The 20,799-nt window shown below is 45.3% G+C and overlaps 1 protein-coding gene across 4 annotated transcripts in view; it reads left to right on the forward strand.

Annotated features, from left to right (window-relative positions):
• Nucleotides 1–20,799, forward strand: part of LOC106573580 (tight junction protein ZO-3) — a 37,407-nt gene continuing 16,608 nt past the window's right edge. Inside the window, exons 1-4 of one of the 4 annotated variants that reach the window (XM_014148739.2) lie at nt 15–183; nt 19,664–19,796; nt 20,014–20,070; nt 20,379–20,503. In XM_014148739.2, coding sequence (XP_014004214.1) covers nt 20,023–20,070; nt 20,379–20,503 — 173 coding nt within the window. In that variant the 5' untranslated portion in view covers nt 15–183; nt 19,664–19,796; nt 20,014–20,022. Of the gene's footprint in view, nt 184–3,326; nt 3,526–19,663; nt 19,855–20,013; nt 20,071–20,378; nt 20,504–20,799 lie in introns of those variants that run through there. The other 3 variants (XM_014148737.2, XM_014148736.2, XM_014148738.2) reach the window with 3 other exon arrangements.

A 20,799-nucleotide genomic window follows, 5' to 3' on the forward strand; every position in this document is an offset into this window, starting at 1 on the left:
TCACCTGAACGCTGTACCGCCAAATAGGGACATCCCTTCTCTGTGTTCTTCAGGTTGGTTTTTCAAGGATTTTATTTAGTTCATTCAAATCGGCTGATAGCTTCAAGTGTTTGGAGACAAATTATTATTGTGAGTTGGACGCCTTTACGCGAGTTGCTGGGACTTGTCTGAGACGTTTTACAGGTAGGATTGGAAATAACTACCACTTTTCGAACACTATTTCTCAAGCAGATGTTGGGGATCTACAAATTGTTTTCTCGAGGCGTCAGTTGAAATAATTTGCTCGAATGTTGTGACACCTGTGTTGGCACATTGACACTGCAATGTTCATGAAAACAATCTCACAGAGGTCGCGAAGCCTACTTGGTTTACAGGTCTGGTTTTACTGTTTTCATTTTCTGTCATGTCATACAGTGAGTGCCTAAAGAAAGTATTCACACTCCTTGACATTTCCCACAATTTGTTACAGCCTGAATTTAAAATGGATTGAAGTGATACTTTTGTCATTGGCCTACTCACAATACCCCATAATGTCGAAGTGAAATTATATTTTATGAGATTAATTAAAAACGAAAAACTGGAATGTCTTTTATGACAAGCCCCTATTTTTATGGCAAGCCTAAATACATTAAGGAGTAAAAATGTGCTTAAGTGACAAGTTGCATGGACACACTGTACCATAAGTGTTTAACATGATTTTTGAATGACTACCTCATCTCTGTACCCCACACGTTACATTATTGCTAAGGTCCCTCAGTCGATCAGTGAATTTCAAACAGATTCAACCACAAAGACCAGGGAGGTTTTCCAATGCCTCGCAAAGAAGGGCACCTATTGGTAGATGGGTAAAAAATTAACAAATCTAACATTGAATATCCCTTTTGAGCATGATGATGTTATTAATTACACTTTGGCTGGTGTATCAAAACACCCAGTCACTACAAAGATACAGGTGTCCTTCCTAACTCAGTTGTCAGAGAGGAAGGAAACTGCTCAGGGATTTCATGTGAGGCTAATGGTGACTTTAAAACAGTTACAGAGTTTTTAATGGCTGTGATAGGATGGATCAACAACATTAACCTAATTGACAGAGTAAAAAGAAGGAAGCCTGTACAGAATACAAATATTCCAAAACAAGCATCAAGTTTGCAATAAGGCACTAAAGTAATACTGCAAAAAATGTCCAGAATACAAAGTGTTATGGTTGGCAAATTCAATACAAAATATTACCGAGTACTGAGGGTGGGCCTTGTTCTGCCATACATGCAGGTTAAGGAGTTTCGCCACTGCATTACCAAATGGCTGCATCTTCCCTTCCCTTGTCTACTTGATGCTTGCTTGATAAATTAAATCTCTAATCCAATAGTTTCATTTAAATCCAAGGTTGCTTTTTTTAACTGACTCGCTCAAGGAAAAGTCTCATTCAAACTATCCAGTCATGGTCATCAGATCAGCGTGAATTCCGAGAAAGATGTTTAGTGATTGTAGTTTGTTGAAATGGTTTTCCACACTGTAACTGACACAAATGACACAGGATCCACATGCATTAACAGCAATGAGCATAATATTGAGTCAACAATTGTATTGGTAGAGATTCAATTACCTGCTTTGTGTGTGTGTGTGTGTGTGTGTGTGTGTGTGTGTGTGTGTGTGTGTATAAACAATCCAAAAAGTTGTCTGTAATCGTCAGCTGCAGTTCAATGAAGGTTGAAGGCCCATGGTAACTAATCACATTCACTGAGATTATATGCCTCTTGTAGTTTTAAAACGTGTTGTAAAATGGTTGCACAAGGTACATAGTCTGCACTATTGTAAGTGGTAGGCCTAAGTAATCCCTCTTCAGAGCAGTTCAACTGAGAAAGTTGGCCCACTGTAATTACACTGTGGGTTCTGGCTCTGCAAACCACCATTTACATTATATACAGAATGTTTTTTCTTCCCTAATGAAAATGATCTTGTTAGTTTTGTGTTGCTGTGTTTCTCAACTCTTGACCAAACCGCACAGATGTAGTTTTGTTAGTATTTTACACGGAAATAACAGTGAGTCTTTGTGGACCACATAGGCAGCGACCAATCAGTGTTTTCTTTTACATTCCAAAATACAGTAGATTAAGATTTCAAGCATGCTTCATTAGCGTTCTGTGAAGAATTCTCGCTATACATTGTGGTGGAACTAGGTCTAATATAGTAAAACGTTTAGTCATAGCTCAGCAACACTCACATGCACTGAAAGCATAGTAAACTTCCCAGTAGTCAAGTAACAGTAGTTACAATATGTAGGTCTATTGTGTGCATTTTTGAGAAGCACAATATTTGTTCCAGTTAGGAACATGACATATTTTCCCGTGTGCTAGTTTTTGGGGCCTACTGAGCAGTCTCTCTGAGTGCGTGATTGTTTACCTGCCGTAGGGGCACACCTGTTCTTAAGAAGTGTTTGCTTTTGTTACAGCCCTCTCTATGACATGTACTCAAGTGTTGTTTTTTTAAACTCTACCTCTATTTCCCTCTGGTCTATTAATAATTCAGGATTTGTGCCCAAGTCTGGTGTAGAGGCCTAAGCAATAAAAAAAAAATAAACATATACTTAAGGCAATCAAAATAAAAATAAAAAAGTGAAGAAAAGATTTGTGATTCAAAAGGGTGTGTTTTGACTGTCCAAAGGCCAGGAGTTCCAGTAAGCGGAGTAAAAACAGTGAGGCTGTTCTGTTCTTACTTCTGTTTTACCACACCCAATTGTCACAATACTCAGACTGGAATGTAGCCTAGAGGCCACCTTGGTCATGCAATTGGCCTCTGATTGGCCTTTCCATTACTCTATTTTACCCCTCCCTCTCCAAGCAAACGGAAGATTAGAAGGAAGGTAGACCAGGTAGAAGCAAAGGAGAAAAATCCAGCCAGATAACGGCTGTGCTCTAAGCCATGCATAAATGTTTTTTATGAAGAGATACAATCTAAACCCTCATTCCTCTCCAATCAAAAAACACAGTGACAGTGGCCTATATAGAGAGACCTTTGCCAGGGCCTTTGGTGGAATAAAAAAATACCCTGTCAGTTAACAGCCCAGTGTACTCCATTCCTTCTGGTAACCATAGTGCCAGGCATGACTAAGCCAGCCCTGTAATCTGGGCTTCCATGGGAAAGTAGTACCTAACTGCTCTCCAGTAAGTAAGGCATGTACACTGAAAGGAAGGGATATTCCCAATCTCAGCAACATTGGATATATGATTATGAAATGCCTTTTGTAAACAGGAAGGGGCTAGGTGTCATTTGGGGAGTTTCTCTATAGCATCACACTGTTCCCTGTCACCTGGACTATGTGGGGACAGGGTATCAGTGGCGGTGGCTTGCTGAGATAAGGTGTAAAGTTCACAGGTGCTGAGAACAGCTCCAGTGTGTCAGCCAGACCAGAGGTGACTCAGCCATATTCTGTCAGCAGGTTGTTGTTGGAACCAAACAGGACGTTGCTGTTTTGTAATGAATCTGACACGGGCGCTGAAACTCGTCACTTATTCTGTGACACCACCGGTAAGACTTCACTCAGTCTATCCCTTTTTTGTAGCTTCTCTTTGAGCTCAATGTTGGTTGAGTAAGTAAAATCAAGTTTGCAGTGAAATTGCAATAAGAGCGGATGAGTGACTTACCTTATAATGTTTGACTGATTTTATTGTTGTGTAGAAATTGAATCAGTATCTGTTTTGTGTTGGTTTGAATGATTTACTTTCCTACTGAATGTCACCATCAGTGTCGGGTTGGGAAGTGCTTAAAGGCTAACATGTAGAGTTATGATCAAACCATGTGAGTTTACTGGCTGTAACTCCCCTTGGTGATATGATGTCTCTGCTCTCACATTATTCATCTAATGACTGGATTACAGTGACTCACATTCTGGAGTATCTGTCTCCATATTTTCCATCTAAACCTCTTAAGGTGTTTTAAATGTGGGGCTACATGGGGTTTTACTGTGGCAAATGTGGTTCTGCCTTATATCCTTGGCAATATAAAGTGCTGTATGAGTGGGAGAGGCAGAGGGGGTTTGTTTCTGCAGGGTGGTTTTCAGTGGTCAGTACTCATTAGCTATTGATAACCTGGCTCCCCTTTCAACCAGACCGCCGACTCAGGGTCATTTTGGTGAGGGGGGAGAAAAAATGATTGGATTTGAAGCACTGTCTGGATCTTGAATTTCTATCCCCCAACATGGATTATGATATGGAAGAGAGGGCAAGTTGTTTTAGTGTAGAGGAGAGGAGTCCACAGGTGTTGCTAAGCTGATCTCCCAGAGGGGAATGGAAGTGAGATTCAGAGAAGTGGTGAGTACAAAGGACACCTCTTTAATGGTATTTTATGAAAGGCAGAAAAGTACCTAAGGATTTTGTTGCTACATTGAGAAAGTGTGGTTTAAGGTTGTTATTATTTTATTTTTTATTTAACCAGGTTGGCTAGTTGAGAACAAGTTCTCATTTGCAACTGCGACCTGGCCAAGATAAAGCAAAGCAGTTCGACACAAACAACAACACAGAGTTACACGTTGAATAAACAAACATAGTCAATAATACAGCAGAAAAAGTCTATATACAGTATGTGCAAATGAGGTAGGATAAGGGAGGCAAGGCAATAAATAGGCCATAGTGGCGAAGTTATTACAATATAGCAATTAAACACTGGAATGGTAGATAGTCATATTATTTGTGCAGTGCGTGTGTACATGCATACACTGCACAAGTAGAGATACTGGGGTGCAAAGGAGCAAGATTAATAATACAGTATGGGGATGAGGTAGTTGGATGGGCTATGTACAGGTGCAGTGATCTGTGAGCTGCTCTGACAGCTGGTGCTTAAAGCTAGTGAGGGAGATATGAGTCTCCAGCTTCAGAGATTTCTTTTTTTATTTATTTATAAAAAAAAAAAATTGCAGTTCGTTACAGTCATTGGCAGCAGAGAACTGGAAGGAAAGGCGGCTAAAGGAGGAATTGGCTTTGGGGTTGACTAGTGAGAAATACTTGCTGGAGCGCGTGCTACGGGCGGGTGCTGCTATGGTGACCAGTGAGCTGAGATAAGGCGTGGCTTTACCTAGCAGAGACTTGTAGATGACCTGGAGCCAGTGGGTTTGGCGACGAGTATGAAGCGAGGGCCAGCCAACGAGAGCGTACAGGTTGCAGTGGTGGGTAGTATATGGGGCTTTGGTGACAAAACGGATGGCACTGTGATAGACTGCATCCAATTGGTTGAGTAGAGTGTTGGAGGCTATTTTGTAAATGACATTGCCGAAGTTGAGGATCGGTAGGATGGTCAGTTTTACGAGGGTATGTTTGGCAGCATGAGTGAAGGATGCTTTGTTGCGAAATAGGAAGCCGATTCTAGATTTAATTTTGGATTGGAGATGCTTAATGTGAGTCTGGAAGGAGAGTTTACAGTCTAACCAGACACCTAGGTATTTGTAGTTGTCCACATTATTCTAAGTCAGGACTTTGAGTGTGGCTGAGGTGCACCCATGACCAGCTCTGAAACCAGATTTCATTGCGGAGAAGGTACAGTGGGATTCGAAATGGTTGGTAATCTGTTTGTTAACTTGGCTTTCTAAGACCTTTAGAAAGGCAGGGTAGGATAGAGATAGGTCTGTAGCAGTTTGGGTCTAGAGTGTCTCCCCCTTTTTGAAGAGGGGGATGACCGCGGCAGCTTTCTAATCTTTGGGAATCTCAGACGATACGAAAGAGGTTGAACAGGCTAGTGATAGGGGTTGCAACAATTTCGGGCAGATAATTTTAGAAAGAGAGGGTCCAGATTGTCTAGCCCAGCTGATTTGCAGGGGTCCAGATTTTACAGCTCTTTCAGAACATCAGCAATCTGGATTTGGGTGAAGGAGAAATGGGGAAGGCTTGGGCGAGTTGCTGTGGAGGGCGTGGCCAGCCGTAGAGAGATGCTTATTGAAATTCTCAATTATAGTGGATTTATCGGTGGTGAGTGTTTCCTAGCCTCGGTGCAGTGGGCAGCTGGGAGGAGGTGCTCTTATTCTCCATGGACTTTAGTGTCCCAGAACTTTTGAGTTTGTGCTACAGGATGCACATTTCTGCTTGAAAAAGCTAGCCTTAGCTTTCCTACATGCCTGTGTATATTGGTTACTAACTTCCCTGAAAAGTTTATGATCAGTATCATTATGATCATTGTGTTGCTGGGGGGGTTGTGCTGCTGTTGGAGTATGGATAAATACTGTAGAGCCTCATTCTAAAATGGATAAAATGTTTTTCCTTATCAATCTACACACAATACCCCATAATGGCAAAGCGAAAACCGATTTACTTTTTTTGCAAATGTATTAAAAATGAACATACCTTATTTACATAAGTATTCAGACTGTTTGCTGTAAGACTCAATTGACCTAAGGTGCATCCTGTTTCCATTGGTCATCCTTGATGTTTCTACAACTTGATTGGAGTCCACCTGTGGTAAATTCAATTGATTGGATATGATTTGGAAAGGCACACACACTTGTCTATATAAGGTCCCACAGTTGAGCAAAAACCAAGCCAAGAGGTTGAAGGAATTGTGTCGAGGCACAGATCTGGGGAAATGTACCAAAAAAAAATGTCTACAGCATTAAAGGTCCCCAAGAACACAGTAGCCTCCATCATTCTTAAATGGAAGAAGTTTGGAGCCCCCAAGACTCTACCTAGAGCTGGCCAAACTGAGCAATTTGGGGAGAAGGGCCTTGGTCAGGGAGGTGACCAAGAACCTGATGGTAACACTCTGATAGAGCTCATGAGTTCCTCTGTGGAGATGGGAAAACCTTACAGGAGGACAACCATCTCTGCAGCACTCCACCAATCAGGCCTTTATGGTAGAGTGGTCAGACGGAAGCCACTCCTCAGTAAAAGGCACATGACAGCCCGCTTGTTGTTTTCCAAAAGGCCGCTAAAGGACTCTGACCATGAGAAACAAAATTCTCTGTTTTGATGAAACCAAGATTGAACTCTTTGGCCTGAATGCCAAGCGTTATGTCTGGAGGAAACCTGGCACCATCCCTACGGTGAGGCTTGGTGGTGGTGGTGGTGGTGGCATTGTGCTGTGGGAATGTTTTTCAGCTGCAGGGACTGAGCGACTAGTCAGGATCGAGGAAAAAGATTTAACGGAGCAAAGTACAGAGATCCTTGATGAAAACCTGCTCCAGAGCACTCAGGACATCAGACTGGGTCTAAGATTCACCTTCCAACAGGACAACATCCCTGACCACACAGCCAAGACAACGCAGGAGTGGTTTTGGACAAGTATCAATGTCCTTGAGTGACCCAGCCAGAGCCTGGACTTGAACCTGATCGAACATCTCTAGAGAGACCTGAAAATAGCTGTGCAGCGATGCTCCCCATCCAACCTGACAGAGCTGGAGGATGGAGGATCTGCAGAGAAGAATGGGAGAAACTCCCCAAATACAGGTGTGCCAAGCTTGTATTGTCATTCCCAAGGAGAATCTAGGCTGTAATCACTGCCAAAGGTGCTTCAACAAAGTACTGTGTAAAGGGTCTAAATACTTAACTGTTTTATGACCTTTGACACGAAAGTGCATAATGTATTCATTACATAATGCTGCATTAGCCTCGTTAAGTGGTGCTTATAACCTTGTTGATGGTGGGAATGGCATGTCTCATTATTGAACGTCAATTTTAAAATTGAAATTTGTTCATTATGATCAGTTACACCTTATAGCACAAACTGCTTAAGCATATTTTAGAAATATGCTTTTCTTTCTTCAAACATGCATACAACGTTGTGTAAAAGTATCAAAAATTCAAAATTGTGAATTCCCCGCAATCATTCAAAAAGAGCTACGTAGAAGCATTAAGTATTCATAACTTGCAACACTACAACACATAAACACTATTTTTTATTTTTTTTGTCATCAAAATGTCTGACTACTATATTTAAGTGAAGGTGTAAAACATAATATAATCAAGTAAGAAACATATTTAATAAATGTTAGATTGACTTATTAAATAGTGAACTTGTAAAAACTCAACTTTGGATTAGCACAACACAAATACAGTAGTTATATTTACTGAATAACCTAGTTTGTTTAAAGTACTCAAACATTAAGTGATAAGAACATCTGAGTAAAGTACCACTTATGATTGAGTTCTACAAGCAGTTGAAGATGTTTTGAGTAACTACTACTCAATTGTTTTATTGACTTAGGCAATTTTTTTGTGTGTAGATTTCTTGACTGCATTTAACCTACTCATGTTATTTCTGACAAGTTTCACAAGCCAAGATTGTTGATTGGCAGAATCCTAAGAAAAATGTACATGCTCAAGAATGCTTTTTTTTATGTGCTTAGAAATCTCCACTTGTTCACTACCCTTTGACGATGTAGTCATATCCTTTTCATACACAAATGTACTATGCCTGCTTCTTTTTGAAATCTGAAAGGGATAGGGTACTAATAAAACCCACCAAAAGACCTAGTCATGATTCCTGCATTTGACAGTAGCTAGGTTTCCATCCAATTGGCGACAGTTTAATGTGAACAGAAATAAAACAAACGTGCATTTTCTCATCAGATGTTCAATCCAATTGACTTGTTGCAGATAAATCTGTGTGATGACGTAGTGTACATAAAAATGAGGTTAAATTCCCATGTACCGAAAAAATACAAATGAAATGGGTTTCCATCGCAAATGTTTTTGTCAAAAAATGTGTTTATATAGCAAATGTTCCCACTCTGGTATTGGCATGTGTGCTTTAGCCAACAGCTCGCAAATACAGTGCGTGTATAGCCTGCATATTGAGATTATTATGGAGAAAAGAGAGATTATTTTAATTTGTCAAACTGCAGCCAAGCATCAATCATCATGTCACCATAATAAGACCCTCTATTTTTTGGAAAGGAGCATTGAGCTCGTCACCGTGCACTTTCACCACCCTGTGAAGTTCATCAGAACTTATTTCATCTGTAGACTAATAAACTGCATCCTTTCCCGAGTTGTAGTGGGAGGACCACACAACTTATCGCGTGACTCCAAGTTTACGTCGATATGCTGGTTACCTAGCCAACATTTCCATATGGTGCCCATATAAGTTAATGAAGGGCTGTTCCATGGGCCCCATTAGGGGAAACCCAACAGGGACCCACAAAGTTTTGTCCTCCGTATCCATGTTTGGCTCTGTGGGTTCATGTTGGGCTTATTGAAGGACCTCAGTGGGCAGATGTGTTATTCCCCACGTGAGCCCCAGGTGGGTTAAAGGGTTAACACTTGGGCCCCCCATGTTGGAGAACCACAATGGGCACACAAAGTTCTCCTCAGTATCCACATTGGCCCCACATGTGGTTGCCATGTTGGGCTTTATGTGGGTTTATGTTGGGCTTCATAAGTTGTGAAGCCCAACATGGCAACTGCATAACATGGAAACTGAGGAGAACTTTGTGGGCCCCTTGTGGTTATACAACATTGGGCCCAAGTGTTAACCCTTCTTTAACCCACCTGGGCTAAAACCTGGGGACCATGTGGGTTATCGTACTTACCTGCATGGGTCCCAGGTTTTTACCTAAGTGTGTGTGTGTGTGTGTGTGTGTGTGTGTGTGTGTGTGTGTGTGTGTGTGTAGTGACCTATATAGGCAGTAAGTAGGCTGTAAAATGTAGATTTCAATTGGGCTGTCCACCTGGGACCAAGCTGGTTTTGTTCTCAGTGTCCATGCAGGCCCCAGATGTTCCCCAAGCAAAGCTTTCTTAAGAGATGACAAAAGCAGTTCATTATAAAATTGTTTAATTATAGTATATGCTCAGATCAAATACAATGCAGGAATTGTGTATACAGGTATAGGTCAATCTAATTACAAATGTACACATTGGTTTCCTCACACTGTATACAGTCCCAAAAATGTGCATGTCAGCAGTAAAGTTCTCAAGATTTCTGTACTGAAAGTCCTCAGTGTTCCCCAATCTTGGTCCCAAAGGGGTGCACGTGTTTGTTTTTGCCATAGTACTCGCATACCTTATTTAATTCAGGCTTGATAATGTGTCGCTTAGTTGAATCATGTGCACTTCTCTCGGTCCCCAGGACAAGAATTGCGAAACACTGCAGTACAGAGCAAAAAATGTAATGATGCAAATTATATGCAATAACCATTTTGCTAATTTGCTCTGAAAGTGCTCGATCTTAAACTTGACTATTAGCATGGACCATTTTTGGTATTATATTAACAGTGGACTAATGAACAAAGTACTACAAGAACGTTTTTTTTTTTTGTAAAACATCCCTTTCAGAGTACCTACCACTCCATTCAGGAAAGCTGTGTCGTAACTTTTGGTCCATCGCCTCCACATCCTGGACAGTATTCATAGTGTAATCAGCCCCCTCGGGTAGTGTTGCTGTTGCCATGTTACCACTGACAGGTCCTGGCTCTTCTTCATCCATGTCTGAGTCCATCTGCAGATCAGAAGTCTCCTCTGCCTTTTTAAGCTTGATCTGGGCCTGTTCATGGGTAACTGTGAAAATAAAACGTCATTCACTATTTAGGCTACTGATCTAGTGCAACATAGTCCAAGGCCTCTTATCTGAACCCTAGTTGGGTTAACCTTTTGGGACAGACATGGACAAACCCATGTGGGCTACAAAATGGGTCTCTATGAACGTGTTTACACAGGCAGCCCAATTGTGATGCTTTTTTCCCACTAATTGGTCTTTTGACCAATCAGATAAGCTTGCAAAATATCAGAATTGGGCTGCAAATGTAGATGTAGCCAAATGGTCACTTAACCATTTGAGGACTGTAATTGACATACAGTAACCTTCTTTTATTTATATACACTGCTCAAAAAATAAAGGGAACACTAAAATAACACATCCTAGATCTGAATGAATGAAATAATCTTATTAAATACTTTTTTCTTTACATAGTTGAATGTGCTGACAACAAAATCACACAAAAATAATCAATGGAAATCCAATTTATCAACCCATGGAGGTCTGGATTTGGAGTCACACTCAAAATTAAAGTGGAAAACCACACTACAGGCTGATCCAACTTTGATGTAATGTCCTTAAAACAAGTCAAAATGAGGCTCAGTAGTGTGTGTGGCCTCCACGTGCCTGTATGACCTCCCTACAACGCCTGGGCATGCTCCTGATGAGGTGGCGGATGGTCTCCTGAGGGATCTCCTCCCAGACCTGGACTAAAGCATCCGCCAACTCCTGGGCAGTCTGTGGTGCAACGTGGCGTTGGTGGATGGAGCGAGACATGATGTCCCAGATGTGCTCAATTGGATTCAGGTCTGGGGAATGGACGGGCCAGTCCATAGCATCAATGCCTTCCTCTTGCAGGAACTGCTGACACACTCCAGCCACATGAGGTCTAGCATTGTCTTGCATTAGGAGGAACCCAGGGCCAACCGCACCAGCATATGGTCTCACAAGGGGTCTGAGGATCTCATCTCAGTACCTAATGGCAGTCAGGCTACCTCTGGCAAGCACATGGAGGGCTGTGCGGCCCCCCAAAGAAATGCCACCCCACACCATGACTGACCCACCGCCAAACCGGTCATGCTGGAGGATGTTGCAGGCAGCAGAACGTTCTCCACGGCGTCTCCAGACTGTCATGTCTGTCACGTGCTCAGTGTGAACCTGCTTTCATCTGTGAAGAGCACAGGGCGCCAGTGGCGAATTTGCCAAACGTCCTGCACGGTGTTGGGCTGTAAGCACAACCCCCACCTGTGGACGTCGGGCCATCATACCACCCTCATGGAGTCTGTTTCTGACCGTTTGAGCAGACACATGCACATTTGTGGCCTGCTGGAGGTCATTTTGCAGGGCTCTGGCAGTGCTCCTCCTGCTCCTCCTTGCACAAAGGCGGAGGTAGCGGTCCTGCTCCTGGGTTGTTGCCCTCCTACGGCCTCCTCCACGTCTCCTGATGTACTGGCCTGTCTCCTGGTAGCGCCTCCATGCTCTGGACACTACGCTGACAGACACAGCAAACCTTCTTGCCACAGCTCGCATTGATATGCCATCCTGGATGAGCTGCACTACCTGAGCCACTTGTGTGGGTTGTAGACTCCGTCTCATGCTACCACTAGTGTGAAAGCACTGCCAGCATTCAAAAGTGACCAAAACATCAGCCAGGAAGCATAGGAACTGAGAAGTGGTCTGTGGTCACCACCTGCAGAACCACTCCTTTATTGGGGGTGTCTTGCTAATTGCCTATAATTTCCACCTGTTGTCTATTCCATTTGCACAACAGCATGTGAAATGTATTGTCAATCAGTGTTGCTTCCTAAGTGGACAGTTTGATTTCACAGAAGTGTGATTGACTTGGAGTTACATTGTGTTGTTTAAGTGTTCCCTTTATTTTTTTGAGCAGTATATATTATGAAACACAGAGAAACAAAATATACGTTTTATAGTTTTTGGGGAAGCCATAGACGGTCCCTGACAATATTCACACCAGGGGCCTCCCGAGTGGCGTAGTGTGCCACTAGAGATTCTGGGTTCGAGTCCAGGCTCTGTCGCAGCCGGCCGCGCCCGGGAGACCCATGGGGCGCTGTACAATTGGCCCGGTGACGTCCGGGTTAGGAGAGGGTTTGGCCGGCAGGGATTTTCCTGTCCCATCGTGCACAAGCGACTCCTGTGGCGGGCCGGGCGCAATGCACGCTGACACGGTCGCCAGGTGTACGTGTTTCCTCCGACACATTGGTTGGCTGGGTTGTTTCGGAGGACGCACGGCTCTCGACCTTCACCTCTCCCGAGTCTGTACGGGAGTTGCAGCGATGGGACAGGACTGTAACTACCAATTTGGATACCACGAAATTGGGGAGAAAAAGGGGTATTAAAAAAAGCCCACTTACAACCTATTTTAAAATTGATTCAGGGCCTATTTGATACCCATGTTGTAGCCCACATGAGTTTGCCTGTTTGTGACCTAAATGGTTAACCCGATTAGGTCCCTGTCATTATTCCTGAACAAATAACACCAGTTTGCCCATAAAATGATTCAAGGCCCATTTGACCCAAAATACAGGTATTGGGTCTGTTTCAATGGTATCTCTGGCTTTTTTATAGGTAAATTCATTAACACTTCCATTGTTAAACACAGCCCCCATGGTTGAACAACAGCCTCCTGCCCCCACACCTCCCAATTTGCCAGTTACCCATTGATATGTATATAAGGGGCATTTAAAAATGTATATATATATATTTTTCACCTTTATTTAACCAGGTAGGCTAGTTGAAAACAAGTTCTTATTTACAACTGTGACCTGGCCAAGATAAAGCAAAGCAGTTCGACACATACAACAGAGTTACACATGGAATAAACAAACATACAGTAGAAAAAAAAGAAAACAAAACAAACTATCTATATACAGTGAGTGCAAATGAGGTAAGATAAGAGAGGTAAGGCAATAAATAGCCCATGGTGGCGAAGTAATTACAATATAGCAATTAGACACTGGAATGGTAGATGTGCAGAAAATGAATGTGCAAGTAGAAATACTGGGGTGCAAAGGAGCAAGATAAATAAATAAATAAATAAATACAGTATGGGGATGAGGTAGTTGGATGGGCTGTTTACAGATGGGCTATGTACAGGTGCAGTGATCTGTGAGCTGCTCTGACAGCTGGTGCTTAAAGCTAGTGAGGGAGATATGGGTCTCCAGCTTCAGTGATTTTTGCAGTTTGTTCCTTTCATTGGCAGCAGAGAACTGGAAGGAAAGGCGGCCAAAGGAGGAATTGGCTTTTGGGGTGACCGATGAGATATATCTGCTGGCGCGGGTGCTATGGGTGGGTGCTGCTATGGTGACAAGTGAGCTGAGATAAGGCGGGGCTTTACCTAGCAGAGACTTGTAGATGACCTGGAGCCAGTGGGTTTGGCGACGAGTATGAAGCGAGGGCCAACCAACAAGAGCATACAGGTCGCAGTGGTGGGTGACTATATGGGGCTTTGGTGACAAAACGGATGGCACTGTGATAGACTGCATCCAGTTTGTTGAGTAGAGTGTTGGAGGCTATTTTATAGATGACATCGCTGAGGTATACCTGCAAGCAAGTGGTTAATAAGGGTCTGTTTGAAGGGGGGTCGTATAAACATTGCCTTATTCTTTACTGGTAATATACCACATCTTCTGTCTGAAATGGATATTAGTGATGGACTGTTTTCAGGAATAGTGTCTCTGACTAGATGCCGTTAGAAAGATAACATAAATGCTATTTGCATCTTGGCAGTCAGTCCACTCAATCTTTCAAAGCAGATGAAAGGTGGTGGCCAGAGGATGCATGTTGACTATATCCTCGTTATTAATAAATGAACTTGACCCATGATCAAAACTATATTGCGTTATTGTATTTTATAGATAAACCATACTGGAATTTCATTGATTAGGTAATCAATGACTCTGAGCAGTCAGTCTCTTGGACCAGGATCTTCTTAAATTGATTCTATGTTAGCTGTGAGACTGCTGATATCCAGTCCTTCAGTCTGTTAGACTGATGTTGTAAAACATTCTACCAGGTTAAACCTAATCCCAAGTCTCTTTGATGAGAAACAATGCACCTGGCTGGCAGCTATTCCACCTGCTACCATTGGTAAAGTGGGAGGAGCTATACAGGCTCATTGTAATGGCCGAAATTGAGTAAATGGAACGGAGTCCAACGTGGTTTTCATGTGTTTGATACATTCCATTAATTCCATTTCAGCCATTACAATGAGCCTGTCCTCCTATAGCTCCACCCACCAGCCACCACTGGATTGTGATTTATCGTGGATGCTTATCTGCCTCTGTGGCTACCTGACCCTGTCTGTTTCACCTTGTTGGCCTTTCGTTGACCTGTATTTTGGTCCTGACCCTGTAGGAAACACTAGGGTCTCACACTGATCTCCACGCAACAATGCCTGTTAGCTTTTAATTACACTATGTAGAATAGTAGGAAATTCACTAGTTTTATTATTTCTAGTAGGCCTAGTTATATTATTAACGGAGCCGGACAGATGGTCACACATACACAGAATTGCTGAACTGATTGTAAAAGTCGTCTTCTGTTTGCATTTCATATGGAAGTAAACTTGGAGTCACGTGTGACATGGTGTGTGTGGTCCTCCCACTACAACTTGGGAAACCATGCAGGTTATTAGGCTACAGATAAAATAAATTGATCGACTTCACAGGGTGGGTGGTGAAAGTGTACTGTGTTGAGTATGATGTGCCTTTCCAATAAATATTGAGTTTAATTCTTGTGACATGATGATTGATGCTTGGTTTGACAAATAATCTCATGTAGACTAGCCAGCTGCTGGATAGAGTGCACATGCCAAGACCAGAGTAGGCACATTTGCTATTTAAAGCAAAGTTTGATAAAACTATCCATAGAGTTGAAAATGCGATAAACACATTGAATGTTTGATTTTTATTTGGTACATCAAACCTAAGGGCAAAAGTACATTGTGTGTGGATCTTCTTTGCGGATTTTAGAATATTTGCATGAAAATCTGTTGCCAATTGGATGGAAACCTAGCTAGTGAAGCAAGTAGATGGACTCAAAAAACATCATCCCAGTTGGCATAGCTGGACAAGAAAGCAAAAAAAAATGGTGACAGCCAAAGTAAGCCATCATGATGGTATGCATTGCTGTGGTGAGTTCAGTAAACAAACGGTAGAAAACAACGCAATGGCAGACGGCAGAAATTGAAATATTTGAACTCTGGCGGCAAGTCCGTCTACCATGGCAGCTGACGGCATTCACCGCCAGGCTCAACGGCATTTACCATTGTGCTCTCATTGAAAGCAATGACATCCGGTTGCTGTCTACCACGTACCATGTAAACACAGTTTAGTTGAGTAAATACTGTAATGACCTGGATAGATCATAAAGGAACAACTGTCCAGACAGAGGCTTGAGTTTACGAATTCACGGTTTATTAATCACCCAACTCCACACAGGCCACTGTTTGGCCGTAGCCCACGCCAAATAAATGAAGGATACCCTATAAAACAACCGTGACCATCTGTTGTGAAGACCAGATGTAAGCGAGAGAACAATGGCTAAACATGGCCTTAAACTTGCGATGCTCCACCCCCCTGCCAAACCCCAAAGATGTAAAACAGGGGGCTCAGTCTGTGGCAGGGGGCTGCCCCTCTGGGGCCCAGGGGATGAAGGCAGGGACATGGGGAACAAGGATGAGGGAATGGGGAATACAGTCCACGGCTCAGGGGAGGGAGACTGGGTGAGTGGGCTGTCTGCGGCGCCTGGGGGTGGGTGCCTGAGGAATATCATTGCCAGAGAGGGGAATAGTGGGGGTCCCTGGGGTTTGGGGAGAAAAGGCCCCTCTGTATGGGGCTAACCTGTCCCGGTGCAGTGCCACCTTTTCTCCCGGTACACAATCTTCCCTACCCAGACCAGCTCCCCAGCCACAAAATGCCTTCCCTGTGTGTACATGTCATAGTTCCTGTTCTGCCTTAGACCTGCATTCACCAGCCTCCCTCTAGCGACGGTGTGGACTGTCTCCAGGCGGTCCTGGAGTCTCCGGGCATACTCCGGCCCCGGGGGAACAGGAGGGCTATCCAGAGTCTGACCAAACATCATCTCTCCAGGGGTGCAGATCTCTCTCCCCAGCATGAGGAGGGCAGGCGTGAAGGAGTTTGAGTTTTGGACAGCAGAACGGCATGCCATGAAGACCATGGGCAGGTGCTTGTCCCAGTCACGCTGGTGTTTGGCAGAGACGATGGCCAGCTGCTGTCCAAGTGTTTTGTTGAAGCGCTCCACAAGGCCATCACTTTGAGGATGGAGAGGAGTAGTGCGGGTCTTGTGCATACCCAGCCTCTCACACATGGTGGCGAACACACGGGACTCAAAGTTTCTGCCTTGGTCGCTGTGGATGGGCTCCGCAGCTCCAAACCTGATGAACATCCCTGTGTGTTTTTGTAACCCCAGTGTCCAGTCCCAACCCCCCTATGAGTACTCTGGAGCACAGCCTCCCACAGTGCTTTTGGGACCACCACCTGCCACCTCTCCTCTCCTTCCATACCCGCTGTAGCACGCCATCAGCCAGCCGCAGTCGCTCAAACTTTCACCACAACCCTTTGGTCACGAGTGAGAGAGCTGCCACCTTCACACGGTGGTCTCAGCTGCGCCTCTACCCACTGTAGCACTGGCTGTAGGTCTGTGTCCCGTCCCTGCTGCGGCCCCCATTCAGCCACGTCGACAGTCTGCAGCTCATAGCAGGCAGGCCTGCTCGCCCCAAACACTGTGGTACAGACCCCCTCCTCTGCACACAGCTCTCTCTCTCACATCCCTCTCTCCGCTCACAGTGGCGGCGGCACCCGTCTGCAGTACGGGGCCGACGGGACATGGCAGCGACGTTAGTGGCATGCCCCTGCCCTGCGCTGTGAAGTCATATGGCTGAAACTCCTCCAACCAGTGTGCAACCTGGCTCTCTGAAAGACATGAGCCACTGGAGAACAGAGTGGTCAGTCCTCACAGTAAATGGCAGGCCACCCAGGTAGTACATGAAGTGTTGGATGGAAGCCACAACAGCCAAGCGCTCCCGCCGTGTGACACAGTAGCGGTGCTCATGTTTGTCAAATGTTTTGCTGAAGTACGCCACCACTCTCTCCCCCTGTGGGCCAGCACCCCACCCATGCCCACATTGCTCGCGACTGTGTCCAGGATAAAGGGCAAGGTGAGGTCGGGGGGGGGGGGTGAGCACGGGGGCCTCGATCAGTGCACGTTTGAGGGTGTTGAAGGCCTCCTTACACTCCACTGTCCAAGTGAAGGCCTTGTCCTTCGGCTGCAGGTGGTTCAGGGGAGCAGTGACGCTTGAGAAGCCCCATACAAACCTCCTGTAGTACGAGGCCAGGCCCAGGAAGCTCTTCAGCTGCCGCTGGTCAGTGGGGGTGGGCCAGTCTCGGACAGCCCCCACCTTGTCCTCCATGGTGCTGATCCCCTCCTTCCCCACTCAGTGGCCCAAGGAGGACACTTCTCTCCTCATGAAGTGGCACTTCTCGGGTGGACCTTTAGACCGGCGGCAGCCACCTGCTCCAGCACACATCGTAGCGCCACCAGGGCTGACTGGAAGGAGCTGCCATGGGCCAGGATGTCATCGAGGTATACCAGACATTGCTGTCGGGGGATGCCATCCAGCACCCTGTCCATCAAACGCTCAAAAGTAGCTGGAGCATTGCACAGGCCGAAGCACAGGACCTTGAATTGCCAGTGTCCTTTGTTAGTGGAGAACACAGTTTTGGCTTTGGCCTCTGGGGAGAGGGGCACCTGCCAGTAGCCACTGCGGAGGTCTAGTGAGGAGAACCAGGAGGACCCCTAACCAGGTCCAGCGACTCATCGATACGTGGTATGGGTTGAGTCCTTCCTGGTTACCTCATTCAGTCGCCTGTGTCGATCTCATGCTGCACCAGATGAGTTTGACCTACCTCTTCCTCACTCAGCGCAAAGCTGTCTCTGAATTCAAACAGCAACTGCCACAACGGTTCCGACAGTTCCTCCCCCAGATCTCCCTGACTGCAGACCGTGTCCTCTCTCATCTGGGGTAGCTGGGCTGGGGGGGGGCGCTCACAGAGGGCTGTGTCGTGGAGGTAGCTGGGTGAATGTAACACACAGCCATAGGTGATAGAGGGGCTAGGGAAAAGTCACACACAGATGTGTGGTGGGGGGGCAGCCATGAGTCTCTGCTGCTTTAACTGTTGGAGTAAAGGGTTTGTTGTGTGAATGTGACATTGGGGGGGGCATGATGACTACTGACCCTCCCTTGAAGCTCCGTGTGCCACCATTTTAGGTCTAACTGGCAGCTTGTGCTCCTAAGAAAGTCCAACCCCAGGATACAAAGGCCCTGCACAGCCGCCACCCACACAGGATGAGGTACAGTCCTGCCCCCTACTGTCAGTCATTATTCTTTCATGCATGCCAGCTCACCTGTGACTGTGCGGAGCTGCACAGTTGTGGGCTCAAATGGTTTCCAACCTGGCACAATGTCCCACCTCACCAGGGTTAATGTGGACCCAGTGTCCACCAGGGCAGAGCAGGGCACCCCTCTACAGTGACATAACAAAACCCCAACACAGGTCCGGCCCACCACAACAACAGGCTCCATCCACTTGCCCTCGTCTGCTTCTGGAGGACAAGGAGCCTTGCTCCCCTGTCCGTGTCGGTGGGCTCCTCCTGAAGTTGGTGGTAGTTGGGTAAGAGAGCCAGGGGTCCGCACTGCCCCGTCTATGCGGACCAAGAGCCGTTTCCCTGAGCTCTGGGGGACTTGGGGCAAATCCTGCGCAGATGGCCTTGCTGGCCACACCCCCAGCAGACCATGGGACCAGGGGGTGTGTCAGCTAGCTAGCTGGCTAAGTTTTACCCTCCCCCGAACGAACACAGCTGTCTGCGCGGGTCGCTACAATACTTTAACACTTATTTTTCTTAACTGCATTGTTGGTTAAGGGCTTGTAAGTAAGCATTTCACTGTTAGGTCTACACCTGTTGTATTCGGCGCATGTGACAAATACAATTTGATTCACTATCGTAGGTTGTGGTGACTTTCCTCAGATTGTATCTAAAGGTGTGTTCAATTGGATGAGGCACGTGAAACATTGCATATAGAAATGCATTGTGTAGAACAGACACTTTTCTACATGACTAGAAGCAGGGCGCACAAGGAATATGGTCAGCTGTATTACGTTTCTACCTGCAGGTTTCTGTAACGTTGCACAACATTGAACAATGGCCTGGTGTCATATGTCACAGCAAGGCCGTAAGTGCAGCCTGCTGAGTCATTCCCCTGTGGCCCCGCCCCATACCTGCCAGACAAGAATGGAACGGGACAGGTAGGAGCATGTTGCTGTGAACTCGCTCCCCGCTGTCTCTTAAACAACACCGGGCTGTGTAAGGACATGAAACAGCTGCTTCTGATGTTGTTATCAGACTTCTGTTGAACTTGCTCCTGTTCATTAATGGCAAAGTGGAGAATGCCTGTATTCTGTTGTTGGTTTAACATGTTGTTGGTTTAACATGTTGTAATGGGTTTGATATTTGGTTTTTCAGACACCGGAGATGGAGGAATTAACGATATTTGAGCAGCATACTATAACACTCGGCAAAGTAAGTGTCTCTTGTTGTTTGGTCGGTCAGTGTTTTGATGTTATACTTTCACCTGAAACTAAACAAATTGTACAGTACTTCACTTGCATCAAGGTACACTGAAAGAAATAGCCTACTGAACCACTTAGTAGGAATGGACTTCAAAACTATCAGTTTCAGTGGCGAACTGCAGGAATGAAGAGTAACAAAGACATGCCCTGCTCCCTGTTACTCTAGGTACAGGTCAGGTGACACATTTCAGTGCTGATGGAATGTGCTCACTCACTCTCTCTCTCCCCTTTATCACCCGCCCTCTCTCGTGATGGCAGGATTCCAAGATGGGGTTTGGCTTTGCGATATCAGGAGGCAGAGACCAGCCGAACCCGGACTCTGGGGACACAGCCGTGATAGTTTCAGATGTGGTGCGGAACGGACCCGCTATGGGACGGCTGTTGTAAGTCACCTACACACCATACACCTTTACCCTTCAGGCTAGCCAGAAGATCCAATCCGCTTGCTTACAGCTGCACTAGGGTCAGACAGACTTTCTGGCACTGCAGAGCCAGCTCGAGATATGGCTTGGAAAACCTACCTCAATCCAGGCATGAGAAATGCGTTGTAATCTGAATTGTACCATTATACCAAATGTTACACCAAGATTGGGGGCGAAAAGGGGGGAAAAAATGCCCTTTTCGTCCTCATGCTAGCTAGCAGTAGCCTCAGCAGCCATTATGGAGTGGCACATTGCGT

This window comes from Salmo salar, chromosome ssa16 (genome assembly GCF_905237065.1).
Source record: "Salmo salar chromosome ssa16, Ssal_v3.1, whole genome shotgun sequence".
Taxonomy (NCBI): domain Eukaryota; kingdom Metazoa; phylum Chordata; class Actinopteri; order Salmoniformes; family Salmonidae; genus Salmo; species Salmo salar.